The sequence below is a fragment of the Nycticebus coucang genome, chromosome 2 (genome assembly GCF_027406575.1).
Source record: "Nycticebus coucang isolate mNycCou1 chromosome 2, mNycCou1.pri, whole genome shotgun sequence".
NCBI lineage: Eukaryota > Metazoa > Chordata > Mammalia > Primates > Lorisidae > Nycticebus > Nycticebus coucang.
Window position 1 is genome coordinate 12800447 of NC_069781.1, and position 25391 is coordinate 12825837.

The window sequence follows — 25391 nt, forward strand, 5'->3', positions numbered from 1 at the left end:
CAACCACAGGGCACACAGAACTTCTGGGCAGGCGGAAGGAACAAATCACAGACAGCACGACCAGGGGACACAGCCGTGGAATGCGGTGGCGGGTGGGTTAGCAGGACTTCGGAGCTGGGGCTCACAGTTCCTTAGGAGGAGCTCGAGGCCCAGGCGGCGGGAGTAGGGGTGGTCCAGGCGCCGCTGCTGTCACAGGCTGCGCCTACGGGGCTGGGGTCAGCTGGGGCGGAGCTTGGAGGAAAGTGCCCCCTCCAGTCTGTCTAGAAACCTGGGAGGAAAGTGTGTCCTTTAAGCTAGGGCGGCAGGGAACGCTGGTGAAGACCCCTAACATGGGGGAGAGGGCTGGGAATTGAGACTGGAGGCAGACACTGGGCAGTCCCAGCTCTGAGCCTCAGTTTCTCCACTCTGAGAACACCTGCATGCCCGGAGGGCTCCGTGAGCTTTTAGGAGGGGCACTGGCAGCCTCCCTGAGGGCCACAACTGACAGTCTCCACTCCCCCAACCTCTTGCTCGGGCCACCTGAGTAAGGACCCGGGGCTAGAAGCGGGGTGGGGACTGAGGGGGGCGCGGGCCAGGATCCGGGGTTCCAGAGGGTGGGGCCGAGGTGGAAGCGGCTCCGTTGCTACGGGCGGCCCTAGCAACGCACCCATTCAGCGGAGACAAAGGCGCTGTCACTTGAGCGCAGAGGCGCAGCCGCACGCTCTAGTTCCCGCAGCCGGCGCCGCGGGTGGGGGCGGGGTGGGGCGGGGTGGGCGCGGGGGCGGGGGCAGCTCTGGGCTCGGGGAGCGCTCGCCGCGCCTACTCCCCGCGGCCTGCAGGGGGCGCCCCCGGCCCACTTTGGAAAGAGGAAGGTGTGACTCCAAGAGCCTGAGACACCAGCCAGAGGCAGGGGCCAGCTGGGGGCTTGGGGTCACACAGACCTGGGATCAGATGTGCTTATGCTTATACCCAAAGACCACGGCTGTGCCTGTTCCCCATCCGTGTGGATAGGGCTTGACTCCAGCTCTGCTACTGACTCTAACAAGTTGGGGCTACTCTCTGTGCCTCAGCTTCCTCACCCACGTAATGGGAGAAAACAGCAAGGCCATTCACTGGGTTGAATCAGCAGGTGCCTGGGGTTTAGCAGCAGGCCTCTTGCCCGGCTGGAAGCAGTCATGTGTTTTGAGGCTGGGGAGCGTGGTTTAAGATTGTGGGGACTCAGGTGCAGGGAGGCTGACAGAGAGCAGGGCCCCCCATGGTTCCCCTCTGCCCAGGCTGAGCTCTCAGCCTCAGTCCTCTCCCTGAGCAGGGCTGGAGTGTCCCTGGCCTTGCCCAGCTACTGCAACACTCCGCCGCGCCCCCCCCCCCCCACAATATGGTGCCCCTATCTGCTGTCCAGCTGGGGAAACTGAGGCCTTGGAGGTACTTGGCCCCCACTGGGTCTGGAAGGCCTTTCAGATCACAAGACGTCATGAGCGAGGCCCTCAGAGCGGGGGCTGGTTTTGGGGACAGAGAATGGTGGACAGAGGGAAGGCAGGCTTCTTGTTCACTGCCCCTCCCCTTCAGGCAGCATCAGCTTTTAAAGGGGTTCCACCAACTAGCCCCCTAACTATTCCCTAAATAGCCCCCTTCCAAGGCTTGCTGTGCATTAATGGAGGACTTTTGGGGACCAGCAAGGAGCAGAGTGAGGGGAGGGAGGCTGGGTGTGGGTGGTCTTCAAATCACTTTCTCCTGGTGCAGTGGGGCTGAGGGGGTGACAAGGTCAGAAGGGGAACAAGGGAGCCCCATAAGGTGGGAGCTGTACCTGAAGCTTTGAATGCCGTCAGCTCCACAGCCTGAGGACAGAGGAGCCCATCAGGGGGGTAAGCCCCACCTCTATGCTCCCCCTTTCTCTTAGCTACCTTGGATATCACTCCTCCCTCCCCATGGCCTTGGCATTCAGGGCCTGCCAGCACACGGGCAGCAGCTCCCGCTGCTCCCGGAGCCCTGCAGCCTGGTAACTAAGGAACTCATTCCAGGGGGCACCTCCACTCCAGCCTCTCCTCTAGTCCCTGTGATATCTCCAATCCTGAGGGCTACTCAGGCCAGCCCCCTGCAAGATCTCTGTAGGGCCCATCTGGCCCAGCCTCACCGGTCTCTCGGGTTCTGCAATGGAGGAGAAGGCTGTGGGGATTCTGGGGCCATGGGTCCCTGGTGAGGAGAAACATTAGAGTTGGCAAACTTTGGGGAGACTGAGGCAGGACCCTCTCTTTGCTCCCCCATCCTGAGAGTGGCACCATCATTATCAAATACCCTAAGAATCCACTCAAAGGTCTAGCCCACGGATTAGTGATGAAACTAAGGCCTAGAGAGGGAAGGCCTTGTCCAAGGGCATGCAGGGGTAAGGTGGGAGCCGTGATCGGAACCCCTGGCCTTACCTTGAAGGCATCCAACCCATGTCCTGCCTTAGGGCTCCAATCCCCCATCCACTCACCTATCTCTGCAAGTCCCCCAACTCTCTCTCTGTATGAAGACTCAGAGAAGACCACCCCAGGCAAGACCCACCTGCAGGTTGGGCACCAGGGAATCTGGTCTCCTGGTAACAAGCCATTTCTAAGCCATTCCCCAAGCCCTAAGGTTACACTTTATTGGGCTTCTATTACTTTATCATTTGGACGGGCTAACAGAACCTGCCCCTGTCCTCCCAGCTCCAAGCACTGGCAAAACTGAGGCACTGGGCAGCACTCGGACTGGAGGGGTGGTGAGGCCATACCTCTAAGAGCCACGTGTCTTCGGGGGGCAGCTAAGGCAATGTGGCTGGCCTGTGCTGCCTCCCATGGACCAGGGGGCCGCTGGCTGGCTCCCTGGGTCTGAAAGGACAGGATATCGGTGCTCAGACCCTGCCCCTCAGTGTCTGGGCCTCCTACCCCACCGCCCCATGAGCACCTCAGCTGCCTTCTTCTTAGTCATCCTCTGCAGGGCGCTCCACACCTGGGGGATGGCTGGAGATCAGGCCTGGGGGGGTGCTGAGCACCCCACTCCACCCCAGTCCACCCCTCCTACAGCCGGCATGCCCAGACTCACCTCCCCATTGCAGGCTGCATAGACCAGGAAGATGTACGGCCCCTGGAGACAGACCCCTCAGGTGGGCAGGTGCCACAGCCTGGGACACCTGTTCCCAATGGCTTGGCCTCCTGCCCTGCCTGGGGTCATGGTGCTAGTAGTTGCCACACCACAGCACAGATGAACGCTGAGGAACACAAAGCCCACCCTGTCCTCCTGCCTGATAGTGGGGGGGGGGGGCTGCAGCATCAGCTGGAGAGGGGACCCAGAGGGGGCCTTCCCCCACTCTGCCCAGTGCCTGCAGCCCCTCTAACCTCTCATGCCTACCTTCCAGGCCTCCTCCATGCTCCCAGCCTCACCGTCCTGCAGGGCTTGGGGATGGGAGGGGGAACACCTTTCTTAGCTCTAGGGCCAAGTCAGGTCCCAGGACAGCAGACCTGTGAGTGCATTCTCACTTTGCCTTAAGCTGAGTGCCCTTCTCCTCCCTGAACCTCTGTCTCTTCATCTGGAAAGTAGGGATGAGGCCAGGACTTGCCTTTGAGGGGCTGGGGGTGCTGGGTGAGAAGGACCTAGCACAGTGGCTGGGGCACAGCTGGCTTCCCTCACCAAGGTATAGGGGCAAGAGGACCCGGCCTCTCACAAAGTACCATCGCATTGGGGATCTTACTTGACCTTCATAGCAGCTCCACGACGTGTGTGTGTGTGTGTGTGTGTGTGTGTGTGTGGTGTTGTTCACCCTGCAGCCCAGGGAGGGGGGACAGAGGAATGAGTCCCAAGCTCCACTGTGACCCAGCAGGTGGTCCAGCAGCCCAGGACCTCCTCAGACTCCCTATGGCCTGAGGCTTAGACTGGAGGACTCAGGTTGGGGTATGTGGGATTCTGTGAGACCTTCCAGACTCCCAGGCTTGAAAGCTGGAGGCTCAGAGCCCAGCTGTTCCCTCTGGTGCTTAGGCACCAAAGGAGATGCTGCTGCTACTCTCCAGCCTCCGAGCCCGACACTCGGCCTGTACCCTGTCTGCAGTCTTCCCCATCTCAACCCCTTTTACTCACTCCTCACAATCAAAGGCATCTTTCCACACTCCAACCCAACTACACCAGCACCTGCCTAACACACTCCGTGGCTCCTAAGTACCACGACACAGGCAAGCCCTTCTCCCAAGCCCCATGTTAGACTGGGACAAAGTCTGAGCTCTGTACAGTGGCTCTGGGACCCATAACAGTCTGGCCCCCACATCCCTTACTGCCTCCCTTCTCACCAGCCTTCCCCCCTCGGGTCTCCCTCACTTTGACCTCACCATACTCCCTGGCTACAAACATCCCTTTCTTTCTCTCTATGCACCCGTCAGGTCTTCACTGAGAATCCCCCCTCCAAGCAGCAGCCCTTCTGCCTCCCCATGAGTGGCTCCTCTGTCCCCTTCTGCCTTGATCATCCCTTGGTCTCTCAGCCTCAATTGTACCACACTGTGCCTCTGGTACAATTTTGTTGTCTTGTCTCTCCCGCAGGCTGAGAACTCTACAGATGGATTCTTTGCTCCTGTGCACCAAAATAGGCAGAGGGTGAGAGGACTGGCCAGATGTGGGAGGTGACACAGAGCAGGTGTGACAGAAACAAGAGAAGGGAAGGGCCAGGCCTGGGGAGAGAGACCCAGAGAATAGGACCCTGAGCCCAAGAGGGTGACATGACATCAGGCAGGCCCAGGTCCCCAGAGGGCAGCCTGTCCTCCACTTTTGGCAGGAGACCTCCCTAAGGCAGGTCTGAGGCTAAGGTTGATGGGAGGGGATGAAAGAGGGTCACGCCTCCTGAGATGGACGGAGATGAAAAGATGGGACGTCAGAGAGACGGGGGTGTGACAGATATAGAAAAGGCCAGGAAGAGCCAGGAGGGATCCATGCCAGGAAGATTACCTGCGGCTGAGGGAGAGAGGGACAGAGACAGGGAGTCTGAGAGAGAAAGAATCTCTCGGAGAAAACTCAGAGACAGAGACAAAGGGCGAGACACGGAGAGGAAAGAATGAGAGGGTTAGGGTGTGAGGCACAAGCGACGGTGGCGCTGTCCCCAGGGCCATGCCTCTGCCTGGCTGAGGAGCCCAGGTGGGGGTGGGAGCATCAGGGACATGGAGGAGCACCCAACAAGGACCTGGAGGGGTTGCCATGGCGATGTGCTGCTGCTGCCCTTCCCGTACTTCAGCAGGAGAGGGTCACCTCGCCTGGGTCACACTGAGAGGGGCCAAGCTGGAGCGGGAAGCCATGAAGCCCCAGGGTGCAGGACGAGGAGGAAGGGCTCACCTGTGTCAGGGAAGGGGGTGCAGCGCAGCTCACCCACCGCTCGGGCCCAGTCAGGTCTCCAGAACCAGGCTCTCTGAGAATGGCGTAGGGAACCCCAGGACGCCGCTCCAGGCAGGCCCCCCACCTCCCTGCAGTCCCCCCTTTCTCTCTCCATCTCCGTGCTGGCCTGGCAGAAGATGGCTGAGTCCCCAAGGCCAGAATGGCCCAGGGGCTCCCCTCCCCCTCCTGCCTCATCCCCTGACTTTTTACTTCATTTCTTCATCTCACCATGGCTGCCTCCCCCACTCAAAGGGCAGTTCCACGAAAACAGAAACTTTTGCTGTCTGGTACGCTGCTGGGTCCCCCATGCCCAGAGCAGCACCTGGCACATTGTGGGTGTTTGGTGAGTGGTATGTGGGACGAGGGGTGACTGGGCCAGGGACACTCCCCAGGAGCAGGTCAGGACCCAGCTGTCATCCAGGCTGGATACCCCAAGGCTGAGAACACAGGCTGTGGCAGAGGGCGCCCGCTCTGTGCTTTCCTGTAGGCAGCCTTGGGCAAGTGACTTCGTGAGTGCTCAGTTTCCCCACTTGCAAAGCTTGTCAGGAGTTATAAATAGGAGCCCGGCCCAGCCACTTACAATGCCTGGGTCCTTTTCAGAGACAAGCACCCAGGCATTGTAAGTGGCTTTTACTGCCTTGGCTTCCCTTTTCCAAGGAAAGATGGAGGGTCCCTAGGAAGGCCCCTCTAAGGATACATGGACCCTAGATGGAGTCTGCTTAGTGTAGCCTGGGCCCTGAGAGGGGACCGGGGGTGGTGGGTGCAGGTGGCCAGGAGAAGGCCTGGGGGCAGTGTAGGGAGGCCCAGGGGAAGAGCAGGGGGCCAAGAAGGACCCTCCCTGGGCCTCCTCCTCTCTCAGCACTCAGTGCTTTAGGCTGCTACTATCTGTCCATGTCCAGGTCCTTGATAGCTCTGAGGACAGGGACCCAGTTGGCCTCACCTTTGTGTTTCCAGGACACACTGGTGCTCAGGCATTCTTCTGTGGCCCCCCCACCCCCTGTCCCTGCTCTCAATGTGGGCCCAGCACCAGCCTCCTCCCCACACTGCTGTCCTCTGACCAGCAGCTTGTGCTGATCCCACAGCTGGTCACAGGCCCCAAGAGGAGAGGAGGCTGGTGCCCTGCACCCCACCCTGGGCCTCCTGGAGAGGACCGAAGTGGCTCTGGCACGGCCTGGGGGCTGTAGTTGCTGCTGTACCCTAAATGTCAGGGTACCATGAACCCTAAAAGTGGCTTTCTCAGGCCTTGGCATTAACTGTCCAGTGGGCCGCACAGTCCTTCCCCTTGAACTCCTGTGATTCAAGGTTGCCTGTTGCCGCTTCCACCCTCACACTCAAACCACCTCCTTTTGGTAGAGTGTCCCCAGCTCCTGCTGAACGCCTCTCAGGTTTGAGTCCCAGTCCCCAACAAACCAGCTCTGTCCCCCAGACCTCTAGCCCCAGCCGGCTCAGGGCCTGCAGGTACCTGGAGGGCGTTGAGGCCCACGGCAGCGTAGGACCAGGCAGGGCCGCGGTGCACCAGGATGCCAACCAGCCAGGTCAGGCCCAGGACTGGCAGCAGAACCAGCACGGGCTTCACTGTGGCCCTGAGGGAGGGCGGGCAGGACTGAGGGGATTGGGCAGCCTGGGTAGTTCCCTGCAGGGCCCAGGAGCAGGGCTGGGAGAAGGGTGGAGCTGCAGATTGGGGACCACAGCAAGGCAGAACTTAGTTGTAGTCAGAACCTTTCACTGGACTTTGTTGTGCCCTTTTAAAAGACCCAGAGGTGGCATAAAGTACGGGTGGTGGCACTGGGGTCCCAGTCCCAAACCTGGCTGAAAGGACTGGGATGGCAGCTGCCCAGAGGGCAGGCTGAGGCCTGGGCATTGGGCCAGGAGTCAGCAGGGCTCCCCTCTCCCTTCCCCAAAGACTCATGGGGTTCCCTGGCTTTTCAGGGACCCACTGGCTTGGGCTATCCTAACCTTAGTGGTGGATGGGTGGGGAAGAGGAAGGCCAGAGAGGAGGCAAGGCTGAGGGGAGGCCAGCTGAGGCTCCCTCGACAGCACAGCTTGGCTCTGGAGAGTGATGGGGGTCCCTGGAAGGATCTGGGTCCTCATCCTGAACCTGAACTTCTGGAGATGACCTTGTCCTTACCAGACTATGGGTGCTTTCTACAGACAGTATGCCCCAGGACAGTGGCCTCACATGGGATCAAGGACCATCACCACACATGACACATGGGCACATGCTTACACACATTGATATGCACGTGTGACATATAAGCAGGGACATGTGTACACACACAAGCTCATGGCCTTGCACTTGGCAACAGACGGCCTACCCCAGTATGGGCCTCACCATATCTGGATCCTGACCTGCTGCTGCAGGCAGGGCTGTGGGCTCAGCATGCGGGTACGGTGGCGGGCACTGGACACGGTGACCATCACCACACGCACCAGGATGCAAGTGTTGACCTGAAGACCAGGTGTCAGTGGGTGAGAGGCATTCCCTGTCCCCAGTATGGCCCTACCCTTAGGACCTCCCAGCTCACAGTCAGCACGAAGAGCACAGGCCCCACGAAGGCCCAGATGGTGTCTGTGTGCACATTGAGCCAGCAGTGTCCAGGGGCCACGTAGTCATGGGGGGACGTGGCCAGGGTGATGGCCATGATGCCCACAGGCATGCCTGGGGAGGGGAGAAGCAGCCTCAGGGCCATGCTGCCCACTCTCTTCTCTCCAGGACCTGGCCCCTGTCCCCCAAGCTGCAGCACACAGCTGTCCCTTAGCAGCAATTATACTGTAAGCAATTGGAGCAGGGTTGAGGGGGCCTGGCACTGCTGGGGTGGCAATGGAGCCAGGAGTGGTGTGGGGGCAGACAGAGCTGAGAGTGGACTGAAGCTGGTGCTGGGAGACTCTGGAGGTAGAAGGTGGTACTGGCAGCGGGACAGCTGCTCCCGGACTGCTAGGAACAGAGCTGGAGGTGGGGTAAGGTTGCTGAAGTGGAGCAGGTTTATGAAGAGCTGGGGTTGGTAAAATTAGAAGTTGACAGTGTGGGATAACTGAGAGAGGGGGGTAGGTGGTGCTGGTAGTGGTGAGGAGTGGATGTGGGTGCTGGCCGCTGGAGGGCACGAAGAGGGGAGCTGAGCACTGGGTAGTGCTGGGAGTGGGGAGTGTTGGGTGGCAGCAGTGTCTATCCAGGCACAGTTGAGAACAGAGTGATGGTGGGGAGCAAGGGACCTCACCCCAGCCTGTGACATAGTAGAGCCTCATCCTGGGGCCTGGGCGCATGTTCACGGCCACTACCTTGGTCCACAGCAGGAGTCCTTCCACCAGCATCCAGGAGAATGCCACCAAAAAGAGGAGGTGCATTGCAGCTGTGACTGCCACACATGCCACCTGCAGGGAGGGACGCCACCAAAGTCAGCCACAGGTGTAGCCCTGCCTCGCGTGGTGTTGCTGGTTCAGAGAAGGCAGTGCCCTGGGCCTTGATCCAGTGTTTGGGGGCCTTTCCTGCGTGGGCCTTGCTCCTTCCCAGGGAAATGCAGCCAAATGAAGATGGGGGAGGCAACCTAGAAAAGTCCATAGGCATTTTCCCCAGGCTCCCCATAACTCACAAGCTGCCCGCTGGATGCCCACCTTGTTGGCCTTTGCCCACTCGCTGGCCATGAGGAAGCCCTCAGCAGAGGCCAGGGAGAAGGTGAGGTTCTTGTGGACTGTGGTTCGCTCCGACTTGGGGACCCTGGACGGGCAGAGGAGTCAGTTGACCAGGCCTACCAGGCTCTGCCCTGCCTCTGTGGAGCCAGATGGAGGCAGGGCAGGAAGCTCCACTGGGGCCCAGGCTCTGCAGGGATCCAGGACAGACACCTGACCAGAGAGGCACAGGCAGGGGTGGGGCCGAGGCTGCCAGGCCTCTTGGTAAGTGCTCCTCACCCGGCCGCCAGGAAGAGCAAGAAGGTAGTGGCAAGAGCACAGAAGGACACGCCACAGCCCACAAATGACAGAGTCCTCAGCAGCGACTCCTCCTCAGGACTTCTCTGCAGGGAAGGACAGAGAAAGACCCCACACCACCTCGACCTGATACCGACCAGACCTCGGCCACCGCAAGGCTCCATGAGCCTCATTCGCCTCCGAGGAAAGCAGAGATGGTGACAGTATCAGCCGCAGGGCCCAGGCCTGCACAGCAGGCACTTGGTAAGCGTGTGTGTGTGTGTGTGTGTGTGTGCGCGCGCGTGTGTTGTTCCTTCCTGCCGGCTCTTCCTAAGCTGACCCAGTCAGCCCAGCTTCTACCAACGCAGACGCTCCTAAGCACACTCCACTGGAAGCTACGACACCTCTGTCCCCTGTGTGGAGGGGATCCCACAGAAGTGGTCCTTAGAGACAGCAGATGGGTTGTTTATGACATGGGGAAATATCTGTGCTCTGATTTTACAGGAAAAATGCATTGAACATGTTTCTCTAGGGTGCTCACACGCACCAAGTCAGCCCAGCGTTCAGAGGCTCAGGCCCCGTCTAACTTGATCTGTCAGTAAGTGGCCAGTCTTTTTCCAGCTCCCGTGACTGCTCCCCCCATCCTCCGCTGGGTCCCTGTGTCCTGCTAGAGTCTGTCTCCCCCATCTGTCAATGCTGGAGGCCCTCAGGGCCTCTCCCAGCCACCCATGGCTTTAGCAATTGGCACTTTCCTTCTTTTCCAGCTGAGAATACCCCTGCCAAACACCAGGGCTGCCTGACCCCACACTCACCTGGACCTCGTACACCTGCAACAGGATGGCAAAGTTGGTGCTGTGATTGCAGAAGCAGGTGGCCGAGTTCTGGTACAAGGCGGCCACAGAGCAGCCGCTGGTGGCCCAGGCTCCCCCTGTGTCTGGGCTTGGGGATGGGGAGGGAACAGAAGGCCCTTGAGATGGGTGGATATAGGGTGGGAGGACCAGTGGCAAGCAGGGAAAAGCCTCTTCCCAAAGCTTAGGGCCCATTGCTGCTTGGCCTTTAACCAGCAATATGAACTTAGCAAGTCACTGCCCTTCCCTGGGCCTCAGTTTCCCACCTATAGAACATGTGTAACATGCTCAGGTGGCAGGAGGACGGGGCTGATACCAGTGATTGCCATTTATTCACTTCATTAATTACTAAGCAACTGTGACTGTGTTCATTCCCTCAGCTAAAGATCAGAGGAGGAAGCTGGGACTAATCCCTGGACTCCTTGGCCCCTTACATGACCTCGGGCCCTGGTCATAGCTGTAATCAAGTCTAACACCTATTTGCCACATCAGCCCCTTAGTAGGCACCTCAAGGAGGGCCTCCTCCTTCACATACCTCCTGTGACAGCGAGCTCACTACCCACAAAGTAACACTGTTCCCAGCTTGTCTTGGAGCAAGGCAGATGGGGAATGCAGGCCCAAACCACACTGGAGTCCCATCTCATCTCCAAGCACAGTGGGTGTCTTAAAAAGTTACCTTATTTTAAAAGCCTGGAAAGGGAAACTTACCTGATACTGAAGTTCCAGAAAGCGCAGACAGGCTCCACCAGCTTCTGAGACAAAGCCTAGAGGCAGGAGACAGGGACAGGGCAGACGCTCTAGTGCGCATGGGGGGCGCGGGGCAGGTGTGAGCCAGTGCGGGGAAGGAGAGAGAGCAGGAGGATGGAGGGGACACTGAGGGCTCTGTGTTTGAGGGATGGGGGTTTCCCACCGTGCCTCTGGGGTGACACGGCAGAAGGGAAGTGATGTGAGCAGACTCTCATGGTAAGGTTGAAAGACTGGGGACCAGCTAACGGGCCATCCACTGGGGGAGTGGATGACAACTGCGGCTCCTCCCTCCTCAGGATGCCCTGCCTCTGGTAAGATGGATAAATGGGTCTCTGATGCGGAAAGATCTCCATGATGTGTTGCTCAGTAATGAAAAAGTTCACAACATCACGCATGATGTAAGCCCACTGATGTAAAAACTTCCGTGGACTTGTGAAAACACACGCACACCCAAAGCCTGGGAGCAAACACACAGCTACCTTAACGACGGTTCGGTCTGGGTTTGAATGTGTTACAATGAACACGTCAGCTCTTTTATAATTAAATGACAAGATAGATTTTACAAGATGTTCTTAAGCAGTGAGGAGACATCGGGGCAAGGGTGCTGGCCCCCGTGAGCTTGGGGCTGGGGTGGGTAACAGTAATGACCCCTCGCTTTGTGTTTTGCCAAGCACTTTGATGTCCTTTGTTGTGGCTGAACTTCATGGCAACCTAGGAGACAGCTATACATTTGTGTCCATTCAGATCAGGAAGCTGAGGCTCTGAGAGGGGGTTTAATATGCTCAAGATCACACAGGACAGAGCTGAGTCAGAGACCTGGCTTGTCAGCCCATGCTCTCTTCACCACTCTGTGATGACACCTCCAGAGAACATATTCTTTTCTTGAGTTGACTAAATTATTTTTCCACATATTCACTCATTCATGCTATGTGGGATGCTGGGAACACAAATAAAACCTGGCCTGTGCTTTCTAAATGGGTGTACTGTGCTAGGTACTTGTGGTACATTAGTAATATAAACACACGACTTGTGGCATTTTCAAGTGGCACAAACTGAAATATAAATGTAGTTATACAATCAAAAGTCACAACACTGTTTTGCGTCCAGTAGCCCCAGGATATAGTCACCAGAATCAAATCATTATGAGTAAGGATTTTCATAGGGTTGGTCAGAGTTAAATGTAACAGACAAAATCCTGCAGATTCTCTTGATGCATAACCTAGAGGGGGTCCCATTCACTTTGGACCATCCCCTGTGGTGGTGGGGTTCTGGACTGAGCTGTACCCCAGGCCAGGTGCTGGGATTGAACAGCAAGAGACAAAGAACAGGATGCAAAGGGATACCCCTGACTGAGACAATGCAGAAAACACCTGCAGGGAAAGCGAAAAACACAAATGCTTGCTCAGCAGAAAGAACAAGGCTTTGATTTTGAAAAGGAAAGAAATATATATAATATTATATGCCCAGATAAAGGGTGATGGGGAATATGCCTAAATGTTATCTCTGGAAAACAGAATTTTGTCATCTTTTCCTTTTTCTTTTTTTTTTTTTTGAGACAGAGTCCCACTCTGTTGCCTTGGGTAGAGTGCTGTGGCACCATTATAGCTCACAGCAACCTCAGTCTCTTGGGCTCAAGCAATCCTCTTGCCTCAGCCTCCCGAGTAGCTAGGACTATAGGTACCCACCACAACACCCGGCTAGTTTTTCTATTTTTAGTAGACATGGGGTCTCACTCTTGCTCAGTCTGGTCTCGAACTCCTAAGCTCAAGCAATACACCTGCCTTGGCCTCCCACAGTGCTAGGATTACAGGCATGAGCCACCACTCCTGGCTGAATTTTGTCTTCTTTATCCTTTTCTATATTTTTAAAACTTGCCACCATGAGTAATACATTTCTTTTATTTATTTCATTTTAACATATTTTAAATAAATCATATTAATATACCAATATAATCTCAAAAATTAGTCCTTTGAAAATATAAACAAAATTGGTAAACTTCTACCTAGACTAATCACTACAGAGCCTACAGATGTTAAAAGGACAGTAAGGGAATATTGGCAACAACTATATGCTAGAAATTTGACAACCTAGATGAAATGGACAAATTCTTTGAAAGGTGTAAATTATGAAACCATCTCAAGAAGAAACAAAACATGCAAATAATCTATATCAATCTATATCAATTAAAGAAACAAAACTCACAGTTTAAAAATCTTTCCACAGAAAAAAACACCTGGCCCAGATAAATTCCCTGGTATAGTCTATCAAACATTTACAGAGGAGGAGAAAACTTCCCAACTCATTTTATGAGGTCAACATTAATCCAGGCTGGGTAACATGGCTCACGCCTGTAATCCTAGCATTCTGGGAGGTTGATTGCTTGAGCTCATGAGTTTGAGAGCAGCCTGAGCAAAAGTGAGACCCTATCTCTACTAAAAATAGAAAAACTGAGGCAAGAGGATTGCTTGAGCCTGAGTTGGAGTTGGAGATTGCTGTGAGCTATGACGCCACGGCAGTCTACCCAGGGCAACAGCTTGAGACTCTGTCTCAAAAAAAAAAAAAAAAAAAATTAATCTGATACCCAAACTAGAGGAAGATGTAATAAGGAAACTACAGAACTCATTGCTCATGAACATAAACACAAAAATACTAGCAAAACATAAAAAACAAAATATTAGCAAACTGAATCCAGCACTATATACACCATAAGCAACTGGTTATGATCCCAGGAATGGATCCCAGGAATGCAGGGTTGATTTAACACTTGAAGATCAATCAATGCAATTTACTCTATCAACAAAATAAATGAGAAAACCATATGACTATATCAATGTGGAAAAAGTATTTGGGCAAATTCAACAGGCACTTGTGATAAAAATTCCCACCAAGCCAGGAAGAAAAGGAAACTTCATCTGGTAAAAGTATATCTACAAAAAATCCACAGTTAATATCATGCTTAATGGTGAAAGACTGGATGCCTTCCTCCTAAGATGGAGAACAGGTATGCCCCACCTCACTACTCCTATTCAACACTTAGTGGGATCCTTATAAGAAAAAAGGAGGAAAAAAAAAAAAGGACGTGGATTGGGGGAAAACAAAACCATCTTCACTTGCAGATAACATAATGTATATAGAAAATCCTAAGGATTCTGGAAAAGAGCTACTGTAAGTATTAAGTTTTAAAAGGTTGCAGAACATAATACCCTCATACAAAAATCAGTTGCATTACTATACATTAGCAAGGAACAATTTAAAATTGAAATAAGAAAAAAATACCATTTTTTTTTTGTAGAGACAGAGTCTCACTTTATGGCCCTCGGTAGAGTGCCGTGGCCTCACACAGCTGACAGCAACCTCCAACTCCCGGGCTTACGCGATTCTCTTGCCTCAGCCTCCCAAGCAGCTGGGACTACAGGCGCCCGCCACAACGCCCGGCCATTTTTTGGTTGCAGTTTGGCCGGGGCCGGGTTTGAACCCGTCATCCTCGGCATATGGGGCCGGCGCCCTACCGACTGAGCCACAGGCACCGCCCGAAAAAAATACCATTTTAAATAACATCAAAAACTAAGGAATAATTAGGGGTCTATTTAATAAAATATCTTCCAAGACCCATACACTGCAAACTATATATATCACTGAGAGAATAAAAAACTCCTAAATAAACGGAAGGCTATATTTTAATAATAAATTAAAAGATTCTTTGTTAAGGTATCAGTTCTCCCAAATTGATACATAGATTCAGTGCAATCCTAATCAAAACCCCAATAGGTTTTTGTGTAGATATTGACAAGATGATTCTAAAATGTATATGGAAAAGCAAAGAACTGATGATATTTAAAGCAATTTTGAAAGTGAAGAACACAGTTGGAGGATTACATCGCCTGGTTTCAAGGCTGGCTGTATAGACACGTTAATGAGGATAGTATAGGATTAGCATAAACACAGACATAAAGATCCCTGGAATAAAATAGAGTCCAGAAATAGATGTACACATTATATAGACAGTTGATTTTCAACAGAGGTAACATGATAATTCAATGGGCGGAAAGAAATACCTGTTCAACCTGTTGGAACTGGTTGTACGTAATACATAGAAATTAACTTGAAATACATCATAGGCCTAAAACAGCAGTTCTCAACCTGTGGGTCGCGCATATCAGATATTTACATTATGATTCATAACAGTAGCAAAATTATAGTTATGAAGTAGCAATGAAAATCATTTTATGGTTGGGGGGTCACCACAACATGAGGAACTGTATTAAGGGTCGCGGCATTAGGAAGATTGAGAACCACTGGCCTAAAAGCTAAAATGATGAACCTCTTTGAGAATATCTTTGTAAACTTGGGATTGGCAAAACTTTGATATATGGGATACAAAGAAGCATGAACCAAGCAAGAAAATTATAAACTGGACTTCATCACAATGAATAACATATCTTTTAAAAACACCATTAAGAAAATGAAGAGCGCCTTTCGGCCGGAGACGCCATCTTCCAGTAATTCACCAAAATGACGAACACAAAGGGAAAGAGGAGAGGCACCCGATACATGTTCTCTAGGCCTTTTGGAACATGGAGTTGTTCCTTTGGCCACATACATGCGAATCTACAAGAAAGGTGATATTGTAGACATCAAGGGAATGGGTGCTGTTTAAAAAGGCATGCCACACAAATGTAACCATGGCAAAACTGGAAGAGTCTACAATGTTACCCAGCATGCTGTTGGCATTGTTGTAAACAAACAAGTTAAGGGCAAGATCCGCGTATTAAGTACTCTAAGAGCCGAGATAGCTTCCTGAAACGTGTGAAGGAAGCCAAAGAGAAAAGGTACCTGGGTTCAACTGTGCCACCCAGAGAAGCCCACTTTGTGAGAACTAACGGAAAGGAGCCTGAGCTCCTGGAACCCATTCCCTATGAATTCATGGTATGATAAGCATATAACATAGCACACAGGAGTACCAGTGGACCCATGTTTTTAGGCACAAGAACCTATTTATTCCCCATGAGCTCATGGCATAATATGTGTATAGCATAGCACATAGGATAACCAATAGTCCCCATGTAACAGTGATACAAGGTGCTGGAACCTATTTCCCATGAATTCAAAAGTCAATCAACACTTTATCACATTCAATGGCAAGGTGCCTCCCTGAGCTGCTGGAACCTCTTCCCCTATGAATTCATGGCATGGTAGATACAAACAATAGCATAAAAATGTTTCTTGTTCATTCACTACAAGTGTGCTTTTTTCCCCCAAAGAAGTATTAAAGCAAATTTTAATGTGTCCTAAAAAAAAAAAAAAAAAAAAAGAAAATGAAGAGCAAGTCACAGACTGGGAGAAATTATTCCCCAAGAATATATCCCGACAAAAGACTTATATCCAAAACATATAAAGAGTTCTTACAATTCAATAATACAAAAATAATTTAAACATCAGGGAAAAGATTTGAAGGCACATTTAACAAAGGAAGATACATGAATGCCTAATGAGTGTATAAAAAAATGCCCCAAATCATGGTTTACAAGGAATTGCAGCTTAAAACCACAACAAAGTATCAATATATGAGCATTATAATGAATGACATTAAAAAGACTGACAAGGATGTTGGCAGGGTTGTGGAACATCTGGACCTCTCCTACAGTGCTCGTGGGGAGGTAAATATTACCACCACTTTGGAAAACAGTCTGACAGTCTCTTAGGAAGTAAAAATATGCTTGTCATACATCTCACGTCCCAACAGAGGGAAAGCAGAGATCCACAAAAAGACTCACATATGAGTGTTCATAACAGACTTATGAATCACAGCCCAAAGTGAAAACAAATCTCCACCAACAGGTAAATGGGAAAACAAATCACAGTATAGTCACATGATGGAATACTACACAACAGTAAAAAGCAACAAATTACTGAAACATGCAACAACGCAATTAATTCCCAAAAATGCCACCTGAGCAAAAGAAGCCAGCCCTCAACACTTACTATGATGATTCCATTTATATGAACATCTGGAGCAGACAGACATAATCTGTAGTCACAGAAAGCAGATGGGTGACTTCCTGGGGTTGCAGGGCAGAAGGGCGACGAGGAAGGGGCACAAAGAGGCCTTCTGGGAAGGCAGAAATGTTGTAGACCTTGACTGGGGCAGTGGTGCATGGGTAGGTACACTGGTCAAAGTGTCATATTGTACACTTAAAATGAATGCATTTTAGCTTATGGAGACTCACATACTTCTATCAAACTGATTTTTTATTTTATTTTTATTTCTTTGAGACAGAGTCTCACTCTGTAGCCCTGGGTAGAGTGCTGTGGCGTCACAGCTCACAGCAACCTCCAACTCCTGGGCTTAAGTGATTCTCTTGCCTCAGCCCCCCAAGTAGCTGGGACTACAGGTGCCTGCCACAACACCCGGCTGTTTTTTGTTGCAGTTGGCCGGGGCCAGGTTGGAATCCACCACCCTCAATATATGGGGCCAGTGCCTTACCCACTGTCCCAAACTGATTTTTTTAAAACTTCACAAAAGACTGAGAAGCTGTGGTGTGTCCATGGTTGCTGGTTATGAGGCAAAGGGGACTTTAGCTTTCTCTGAAACATTCTAATGTTGCAAAAGGGAGAGGGAATTTGTATGTTACATGCGAAATGAAATTTCACAACATGTCTTAGAGATCTTTCTGAGCCAGTTTACAGAGAAATATCTTCATTCCTTATGTGACTTTCAATTAACTATTCCATTGTACAGTTGTTCCTCAGAATCTGAGGGGCACTGGTTCCAGGTCCCCCAAAGACACCAAGCCCACCAGTGCTCAAGCACCTGATATAAAATGACATAGTATTTGTGTATGACCAAGGTGCATTTTCCTGTGTACTTTAAGTCATCTCTAGATTACGCATAATCCCTAATACAACGTAAATGCCATGTAAATAGTTGTTACACTGTCTCATTTAGGGAATAATGACAAGAAAAAAAGTCTGTACATCTTCAGTACAGAGGTATATATATGCTATTTTTTTTTTCTGAATATTTTTGATCTGTAGTTAGTTGACCCCACGGACCCACTATCACAAAGGGAGACTGTATGTACCTTCAGGGATTTTTTTTCCTTTTTTGATACACAGTCTCCCCTGTTGCCCAGGCTAGAGTGCAGTGGCATCATCATGGCTCACTGCAACCTCAAATTCCTGGGCTAAAATGATCTGCCTTCCTTAGCCTAAAGAGTAGCTGGGACTACAGGAGGGTGCCACTATACCTGGTTAATTCTTTTATTTTCATAGAGACAAGAATTCACTATGTTACTCAGCCTGGTCTTGAACTCCTGGTCTCAAGTGATCCTCCCATCTCAGCCTCCCTAAGTGCTGGGATTACAGGCCTGATGCCACTTGGCAAGGCTACAGGGCTTTTCAAGTAGTCCCCTACTGATAGACATTTATTCTATTTTTACTGTTAGCAGGCATGTTGCAGTGAAGAGTCTGTATATCTCTGTGCACAGTACACACTGCAGCCACTAACTCAATGGCAACATCAGTTTTCAGGGTTACACAGACCTAGAATGATTCCTGGCTTGGCCGCTGACAAGCCAGGGCCAGTCACGCCACCCCTCCTAAGCTCTGCGTGAATGAGCAGTCAGAAGATGAATGAATGCTGCCTTCCCGAGGCCCTGGGCATGAGGTCGGCAAACAACAAATCACTTCTCTTCCCCTTCCCTTGAGAACAACAGGTGGCTGGGCCCCTCTGGATGTGGGTGAATTTTGCTTTACACATTATTAGACCTTGGTTGTCCAGGGAACAAACATTGTGGGAAAAAGAACAAGGGTAGTTGTTTCCCAGAAGGGCCATCCAGTACCTGGGCCTGGTGCTGCAGGTGAAAGGTCACGGCTGTGCTAACCTCCCCAGTGACATCCCATACCTCAGAGGAGATGATGGCTGACCCCAGCTGGGTGCTTAGGAACCTGTGGGGAGAAAGAGTCACACATGGATGGGGCATTTCTTCCAGGCCCTTGTGGTGGAAGTGGCACCCTCTGTGACCGCAGAAATGTCATGGTAAGTCCGATGCTGGGAATTAGGGCACCTGGTTCTAGTCTTGCCTCAGAGACCTGCTGGTAACCTGGGTAAGCTTGATTCCCTCCATTAGTCCCACCACTGAAGCCAGGACCCCAGACAGAAGTTGAGCCACGTTGCACCAACCATACTTTTGGCAGGCCCTGGAATGTGCATGTTGGGTGGGGCAGAGGGAGAGAGTAGATCCTGGACTACGCTGGGCAGAGCTGCCCTCTGCTATGGCTGCTCTGGCCTTCCCTGGGGAGGGGACACAGGCCCTCAGCAGCTCACCAGGTGGGGCTCACTCACCTCTGTACCTTGCTTGCTTGGTCCAAGCTATCAGAGGCCTGGGGCTGTAGGCCAGGGCCCCCCAGGGCATTCTGGAATATACTTGAGGTGAACCAGCTGTGCACCACGTAGACTCCTGAAAGGCCTAGCTGAGTGGAAGGGGGAACCAAGACACCACCTGGAGTCTGAGCAAGCACCACTAGTGGGCCCCACTCCTGGAAACTGAGGCTCAGAGAGGCTAAATGGCTTCCCAAAGTTCATACAGCTCATAAGTGCCAGAGTCAAAATTCCAACCAGCCACAGTCCACATGCTTAACCTCACAGCTCCAAATCCCTCTGTCCCTTGCCAACTCCTGCACTCCTACACGGCATGAAGGGTGAGGGTCTCTTCACCACCCGCTTATGAGGGAAAACGTGTGGGGTTCGGCAGAGGACACCACATGAACACTGCTATGCGGGGGGTGCATTTAAACTCTTAACACATGGGGCAGGTAGTGATATGTCCATCTTAACAGATGAGAAAACTGAGGCACTGAAAGGTGAGGTGACTCAAAGTTCCACAGCTAACAATGATCAGAGGTTTGGCCTGGCCCTCAGCAGGGGCCCGGCCACCCTGTCATCCTCACCCACCTTTCGCGAGCAGTCGCCTCACTTCACCAGCAGGGATGTGAATGTGGCCGGGCCCCTCTGGATGCCCACCAGGCATTGTGAATACGTAGCCTCCCATGCTGGCCTCCTGCAGGCGTAGGCTCTGCACCTTGAGGCCTGGGAGTAAACAGGTGTGAGCAGCTCAGCCTCAGGAGTGGCAGGGTCTGTACCCCTTCTCCCTGCCACAGGTCTAGGAGCCCCCCATTCCTGCTTAGAGAGGTTCAGCAACCTGTCCTAGGCAAATATGGCTTCTCCAAGTCAAGGGGAGAGGGTCACTGAGAGGAAGGGTCCCTGAGAGGCAGAACTTCAGTATCAGCTGCCAGAAATCAGGGGCACCTGAAGGGCACAGGTTTGTCCCAGAAGTTTCACCATAGGTGTTCCCCAACCAATCTACAAACACTGAGTGTGCATTTGGGCCTTATCCTGGGACACAGAGACCACTGAGAAACAGCCCTGGCACTCAGGGAGTGTCATGTGGAGGGAGACAATCCCATTACATAATTAGCACAAAAGCAATAACATGTATGTTCAAGACATTGTGATAACCTAGGAGGAAGAAACTGTCAGGAGAGAACTAAAACTGGCTTTCTAGGAGGGTCATGCTCCAGCAGGGTTCTGAAGAATGTATAGGAGTTTGTTAGGAGATCAAGGAAGAGGGCATTCTGGATGGAGGTCTGGGCATGGACAAAGGCAGGAAACAGAATGTTGTCTTGTCTGTATCAATGTTCCCAGTGTCCAGGGCTCAGGAGAGGGGTCTGAGCCAAGATGTGAGGGTAGGTGGGTGGCAGGCTCACCAGCATGGTGGTACTGCATGTGTATTTGGGGCCGCTCTGAGGTCAGCATGGTGCTCAGCAGGGGTGCCAGGCGCTGCACGATGGCCACCAGGGCCATAGGTCCGCCAACCACCTGAGAGGAAGCTGTGCGTCAGCTCCCTCTCACATTCCAACCTTGCTGCCACCTGCCCTGACGACTGGGATAATCATTCCCAATGATCTAAGAAGGGACCCTCACCGCTCTACAACCTCAGTGGCTCCTTACAGCCTCCAGCATCAAGTTGTGGGTCCTCAGGCTGGCATTGGAAGCCCTGCCTGCCCAGCCTCCTCTGACCTCTCCAGCCCTATCACCCAATTACCCCATCTTCCAGCAATATCAAAGGTCTTCAGCGCTCTGCTGGCCTGTCTGCCAACCAGAGCACACCCTGAAGGCTGGGCCATGCTTCCCTCTTCTTCACTGTGACTAGGTGCTAGACCTCAAATAGGTGTGCAACACTGAGATTCCAAAAGCAGAGCCATGGGGAGGAGTGAAAGCAAGAGAACAGGAATTCGCAGGACACCTACTCTGCTGGGCAAATCCACTCACTTCATCCATAAACTATTCTCCATTGCCTTAGCCAGGCAGGTGTGATAATCCCCATTCTCCAGGGAGAACTGAGGTTCGGAGTCAAGCTTCCCTCAGTTTATCACAATATCTCAGATCCCTCTAATCAACTGTGGATTTGCACATTTCCCAGGACACAGAGCTCACTACCTGTCCAGGTGAACCATTCTACAACAAGATTCCTGTGTTGTGCCATCTCCATCCTATTCCATGCCCTGGTCCCAGTTCTGTTCTCTGAAGCCACAGGGAGACCAGTAACTGCTCCTTCAGCCCCAGAGATTTGCAGGCAATGTCCGTGACCTCTTGTTCCCTCCCATTTCTGGGCTGATCACTCCTAGGCCTACAGCCTAGAGTGAGGTTTCCAACAGCTCCTCTATCTGGATAGCACTCTCATGTCTCTAGAGAATCTGGGCTGTTTTGGCAAACAAGTTGGGAGGCCCTTATTGATGGGTGGTTCTTAATCATGCTTCACTGCAGAAGCTATTGTTCAAGCACAATTGTATGAGGAGCTTCTCTCAATGGATGGAGAGATGGAGCCCAGAGTTGGATGCTGACTCACCTATACGACAAGCTGGTGGCAAGGTTGGAACCAGAGCCCAGGCTCCTGCCCCACCCAGCCCTGCTGGCTTTACCTCACTGATGGACAGCCATGCGCCAGCCACCTGCTCCTCTAGGACCAGGCTGGCCACAGACATGACACCCTGGCCCAGCTGCTCCCAAGGCCCCGTCAAGGGCTCTGGTTCCCCAGCCCCGAGGGCTGTCACCCTCTTCAGGAAATGCACAACAGCCAGCAGTGCAGCTGGTCCCAGTGGAGCCGCCTCCTTCACCAGGACTCTCTCCAGGGTGCTCAGGAAGCGGGAGGCCTCAGCCAGGGACAGGATTCCGTGGGCTTCAGAGAGGGGATATGGAAGGAGCTGTGGGCAGGGGAGTTGTTAGTCTGGCTGTAATGAGAGGATTCCCCCCAGGGGCCACACCTGGGGTCAGCTGGGGTCTTCTTGGGGGGCACTAGTCAAACGTCACAAGCCCCCAGCTCCCACAGGCTCCAAAATAGGGACCATGAGCAACCTGAATTCCTGCAGACACATCAATTAGCTGTCCCCTTAACAGACGAGGGAACTACAGCAAGGAGACCCATAGAGCCCCCAGGATCTCCAGCCCTCCTGGAGGGGCTCACCACAGTAGCATTGGCCAAGGCATTAACTCGGCTGATAACATCCTGGCCAGGCCATGACCGGGCATCCTGCAGCTGCCAATAGGTCTCTGCAAAGGAGTGAAAGCCAGGCTGGGCCCTGGGCAACAACCCCACCTACCACGTGCTGCCCAGGGGAGGAGAAACACCTTCAGGCTATGTCTGGAGCCTTACACACAGTGTTCTAGATTGGAAGACTAGGCACAGGATGGCAAAATTGTTTGCCCAAGCTCACAGGTTGAGATTCACCTTCAGGTCTGTCTGGCCCCACTGCCCTGTAGTCTAGACTCTGCGGAGACCCGGAAGTTTCCAGAAGATTCTGAATTCCCAGACTTTGCCAACTTCTCACACCCCCACCCTGACCTCCAAGGCTACTGGTCAGCAGAGTGCAGGAGCACAGCCAGGGCACACCTGGGCGGTAGCAGCAGAGGAAGGGCCGCGGCTGCAGGCAGAGCTCCGAGCCCTGGGTGTGAGGACCTGGGTTCCATGTGGGGCACTCCTCTGAGGGCACTGGCCGGGGGAGGAGAGGTGTCAGTCTTGCTTCCTGGCTCCCCAGCAGTCTTGTGACACACTCCCCCCTTAACCCGCGGGGGAGACTTGAGACCTGTAATGTGGGTGCTGCAGCGGGCACAGGGCGGGGCAAGGCCGCCTAGTGGGGGAGACCAGACACTCAGGCTGCCCGGACCCCGCGATGCCCTTGGCTCAGGCATTGCAGCCTGGAGAGGGCGTGGCGAGAGTTGGGGGCCGGGTTGGCAGCCCGTGGGTGGGCCCCCCAGCAGTCAAAAGGGAAGGGTCGGGGTCGGGTGCTGGTCATACCGGGACAGAGGAAGCGCACCAGCACGGTGGGCAGCATCGAGGGCGTGACGTCCAGGGCTCCCAGGTCCCAGCGGAAGAGCAGGTCGCCCGGGGGCGGCGCGCAGGCTTGTGCCTGGTGCAGCTGTGCTGGGCTCAGCGTCCGAGCCCACAGGTGGAAGTCGGTGAGATTCCCGCTGAAGGCGTCACGCGCGGAGAAGCCGCCGCCGAGGGAGTCCTGATCCTGGCCCAGCACCAGGATGCCACCGGGGGGCAGCGAGTGGCCGGCGCCCAGTCCTCGCGCCCCAGCTCGCCGCCGCCCGTCTGCGAACAGTGCCCAGCGCCCGCCACGCTGCTCCCAAGTGGCGCACACGTGGTGCCAGCGGCTGTCGGCGCGGAAGGCGTCGAGGAAGGGCCCGTGGTGCCCGCGCACTACCAACGCAGCACGCACCGCGCTGCCTCCCCCGACAAAGGCGCGCAGCTGCAGCGCGTTGGCCTGCATGGGCACAGCAACAGAGAACAGCGTGGCTGTGTCGGGCGAGGCGGTGTCCCACTGCACGTGCGCGCAGGCGGTCAGCGCTCTCAGCGCGGGCAGGGGTGTCCGCAGTCGTGCTGCTCTGTCCACAGTCCTTTCGCGGAACACCAGCGTGGCCGTGGTGCGCGTGCCTGCAGGGACCGGGCCAGGTCCTGGGTTTCCCCAGCCGCGCCCACGGTCTTGCCTCTATCTGCGCTTTGGTGCAGCTGAGGGGCCCCTCCCGGGCTTTGAGGTGCATTCTCACCTCGGGAAGGAATAAATTTGGGCTGAAGTTCCCCCAGGAGTCAACCCCCTAGTTCTAGTCCACGGCAAGGGACACTGGAGATAGAATGGGTTTTATTACGGGCTCATTCTCAAGAATTGTCACTGAATTCCCATCTCTGAAGACACCAGACCCTCTGCACCCTCCCGGTTTCCAGGCCCCCACTTACGCCTCTGTGGGGGTCTCTGCAGAGGAACCTCTCTTTGGCCCACCCAGACCGGGTCGCGTAGCCTTGCAGCAAGAACCCCATCGGGAGGCTGCCATGCTAGGTGGCCAAACTGCTGCTCACAGGACTCTTGGGCCTGCCACCAGCTCAGCCACTGTCCAGGGAACTTGCACACCCCACCTGCAGTCTCCACCACCTCACCAGGGGCCACCGGGGCTGGAGGATGTTAGGAGACATGGTGTGGGAGGCATTTTGTGGGTATCTGACCCTTCTCTGGATGGTCAGGGCCAAGGACACGGGGCCTGGAGTCATTGGTCAGCTGAACCCTGACCATGATGACCTGGTGAGTCCTGTCCCCTTGCACAGTGTTTTGTCATCTGTACAGTGGCAGGAATGAGATGGGCACTAGTGAATATTTCAACTCCTGGCCTGGTATGGCGGGAGCTGAACTAAATGACATTCCTCCCTCTCTCGGTGTTCTAGGCCAGCGCACTCCTTAGACCATAGGCTGGCTGAGCTGGGGGAGGGGCGTTTTCCTGGGGTTTCCTGCAACCCACCTGTAGCCCAAGGGTTCTTTGATTCACCTGGAGAGTTGGACGGAGTCCCAGAGACACTCCTGATCTGAGAGAGGAGACAAGTGGGGGCTGGGCCAGGTCTCCTGACATATGCAGTTACTAAATACCTACAGTGTGCCCCAGGGGGTGCAGTGGAAGCAGCAGGCTCTCCTATCAGACATAGATTCTTCCACCCAGAGTGTGATTTTGGTCAAATCACTTCACTGCCCTGAGCCTGTTTCCCCCTTGTGAGGAGTAAACTAGTTGCTAAGTGAATGTAAGGGAGTAGCACCTAGTGGGTTCTTTTATTCCATGTCTGTGTCAAGGGTTATCTTGTGTAACCCTTGCAGTGACCTCATGTGGGGTGGCCACTTGGAGCCCTTCAAGCTTTGAGCCCCCTTGGCCTCCTCCCCTGCACTGCATTCCCAGAGTGAAGGTACCAGAAGGTAGAGGATGCAGGAGCCCCAGGGGGCCATCTGGATCCAGCCCTGGCAGGTGACAGGCAGTGAGCCAATATGAACTGAGGAAGACAAAAAAAAGAAAACAAAGGAAAGTAGCTGAGCCTCACCCCTCTTTTCTGTAAGGTCACCTGGCCCTTTCTTTGGTTCCCATACTCCAGTGGAGCCAACCACTGGGCTAGGAGCCCTGGCTGGGGTCAGCTACCCACCAGGGATGACATTTACTTGCACAAAGGGATGGTCTCC

The 25391-nt window shown here is 53.4% G+C and overlaps 1 protein-coding gene across 1 annotated transcript; it reads right to left on the reverse strand.

The window, feature by feature from the left end:
* On the reverse strand, positions 1 to 25192 carry ADGRD2 (adhesion G protein-coupled receptor D2). Its single transcript, XM_053571281.1, is given in 24 exon segments — positions 1 to 268; positions 1784 to 1814; positions 2111 to 2169; positions 2905 to 2949; positions 3043 to 3084; positions 6809 to 6929; positions 7679 to 7794; positions 7872 to 8005; positions 8562 to 8715; positions 8956 to 9058; positions 9250 to 9353; positions 10059 to 10192; positions 10195 to 10213; positions 18683 to 18788; positions 19186 to 19309; positions 19795 to 19929; positions 20607 to 20718; positions 21822 to 22103; positions 22364 to 22449; positions 22790 to 22888; positions 23195 to 23836; positions 24137 to 24349; positions 24691 to 24754; positions 25128 to 25192. Coding segments are annotated over 23 exon segments (2943 nt in total). The 5' UTR covers positions 25164 to 25192; the 3' UTR covers positions 1 to 268; positions 1784 to 1801.
* Positions 25193 to 25391: the final 199 nt, after the last annotated feature.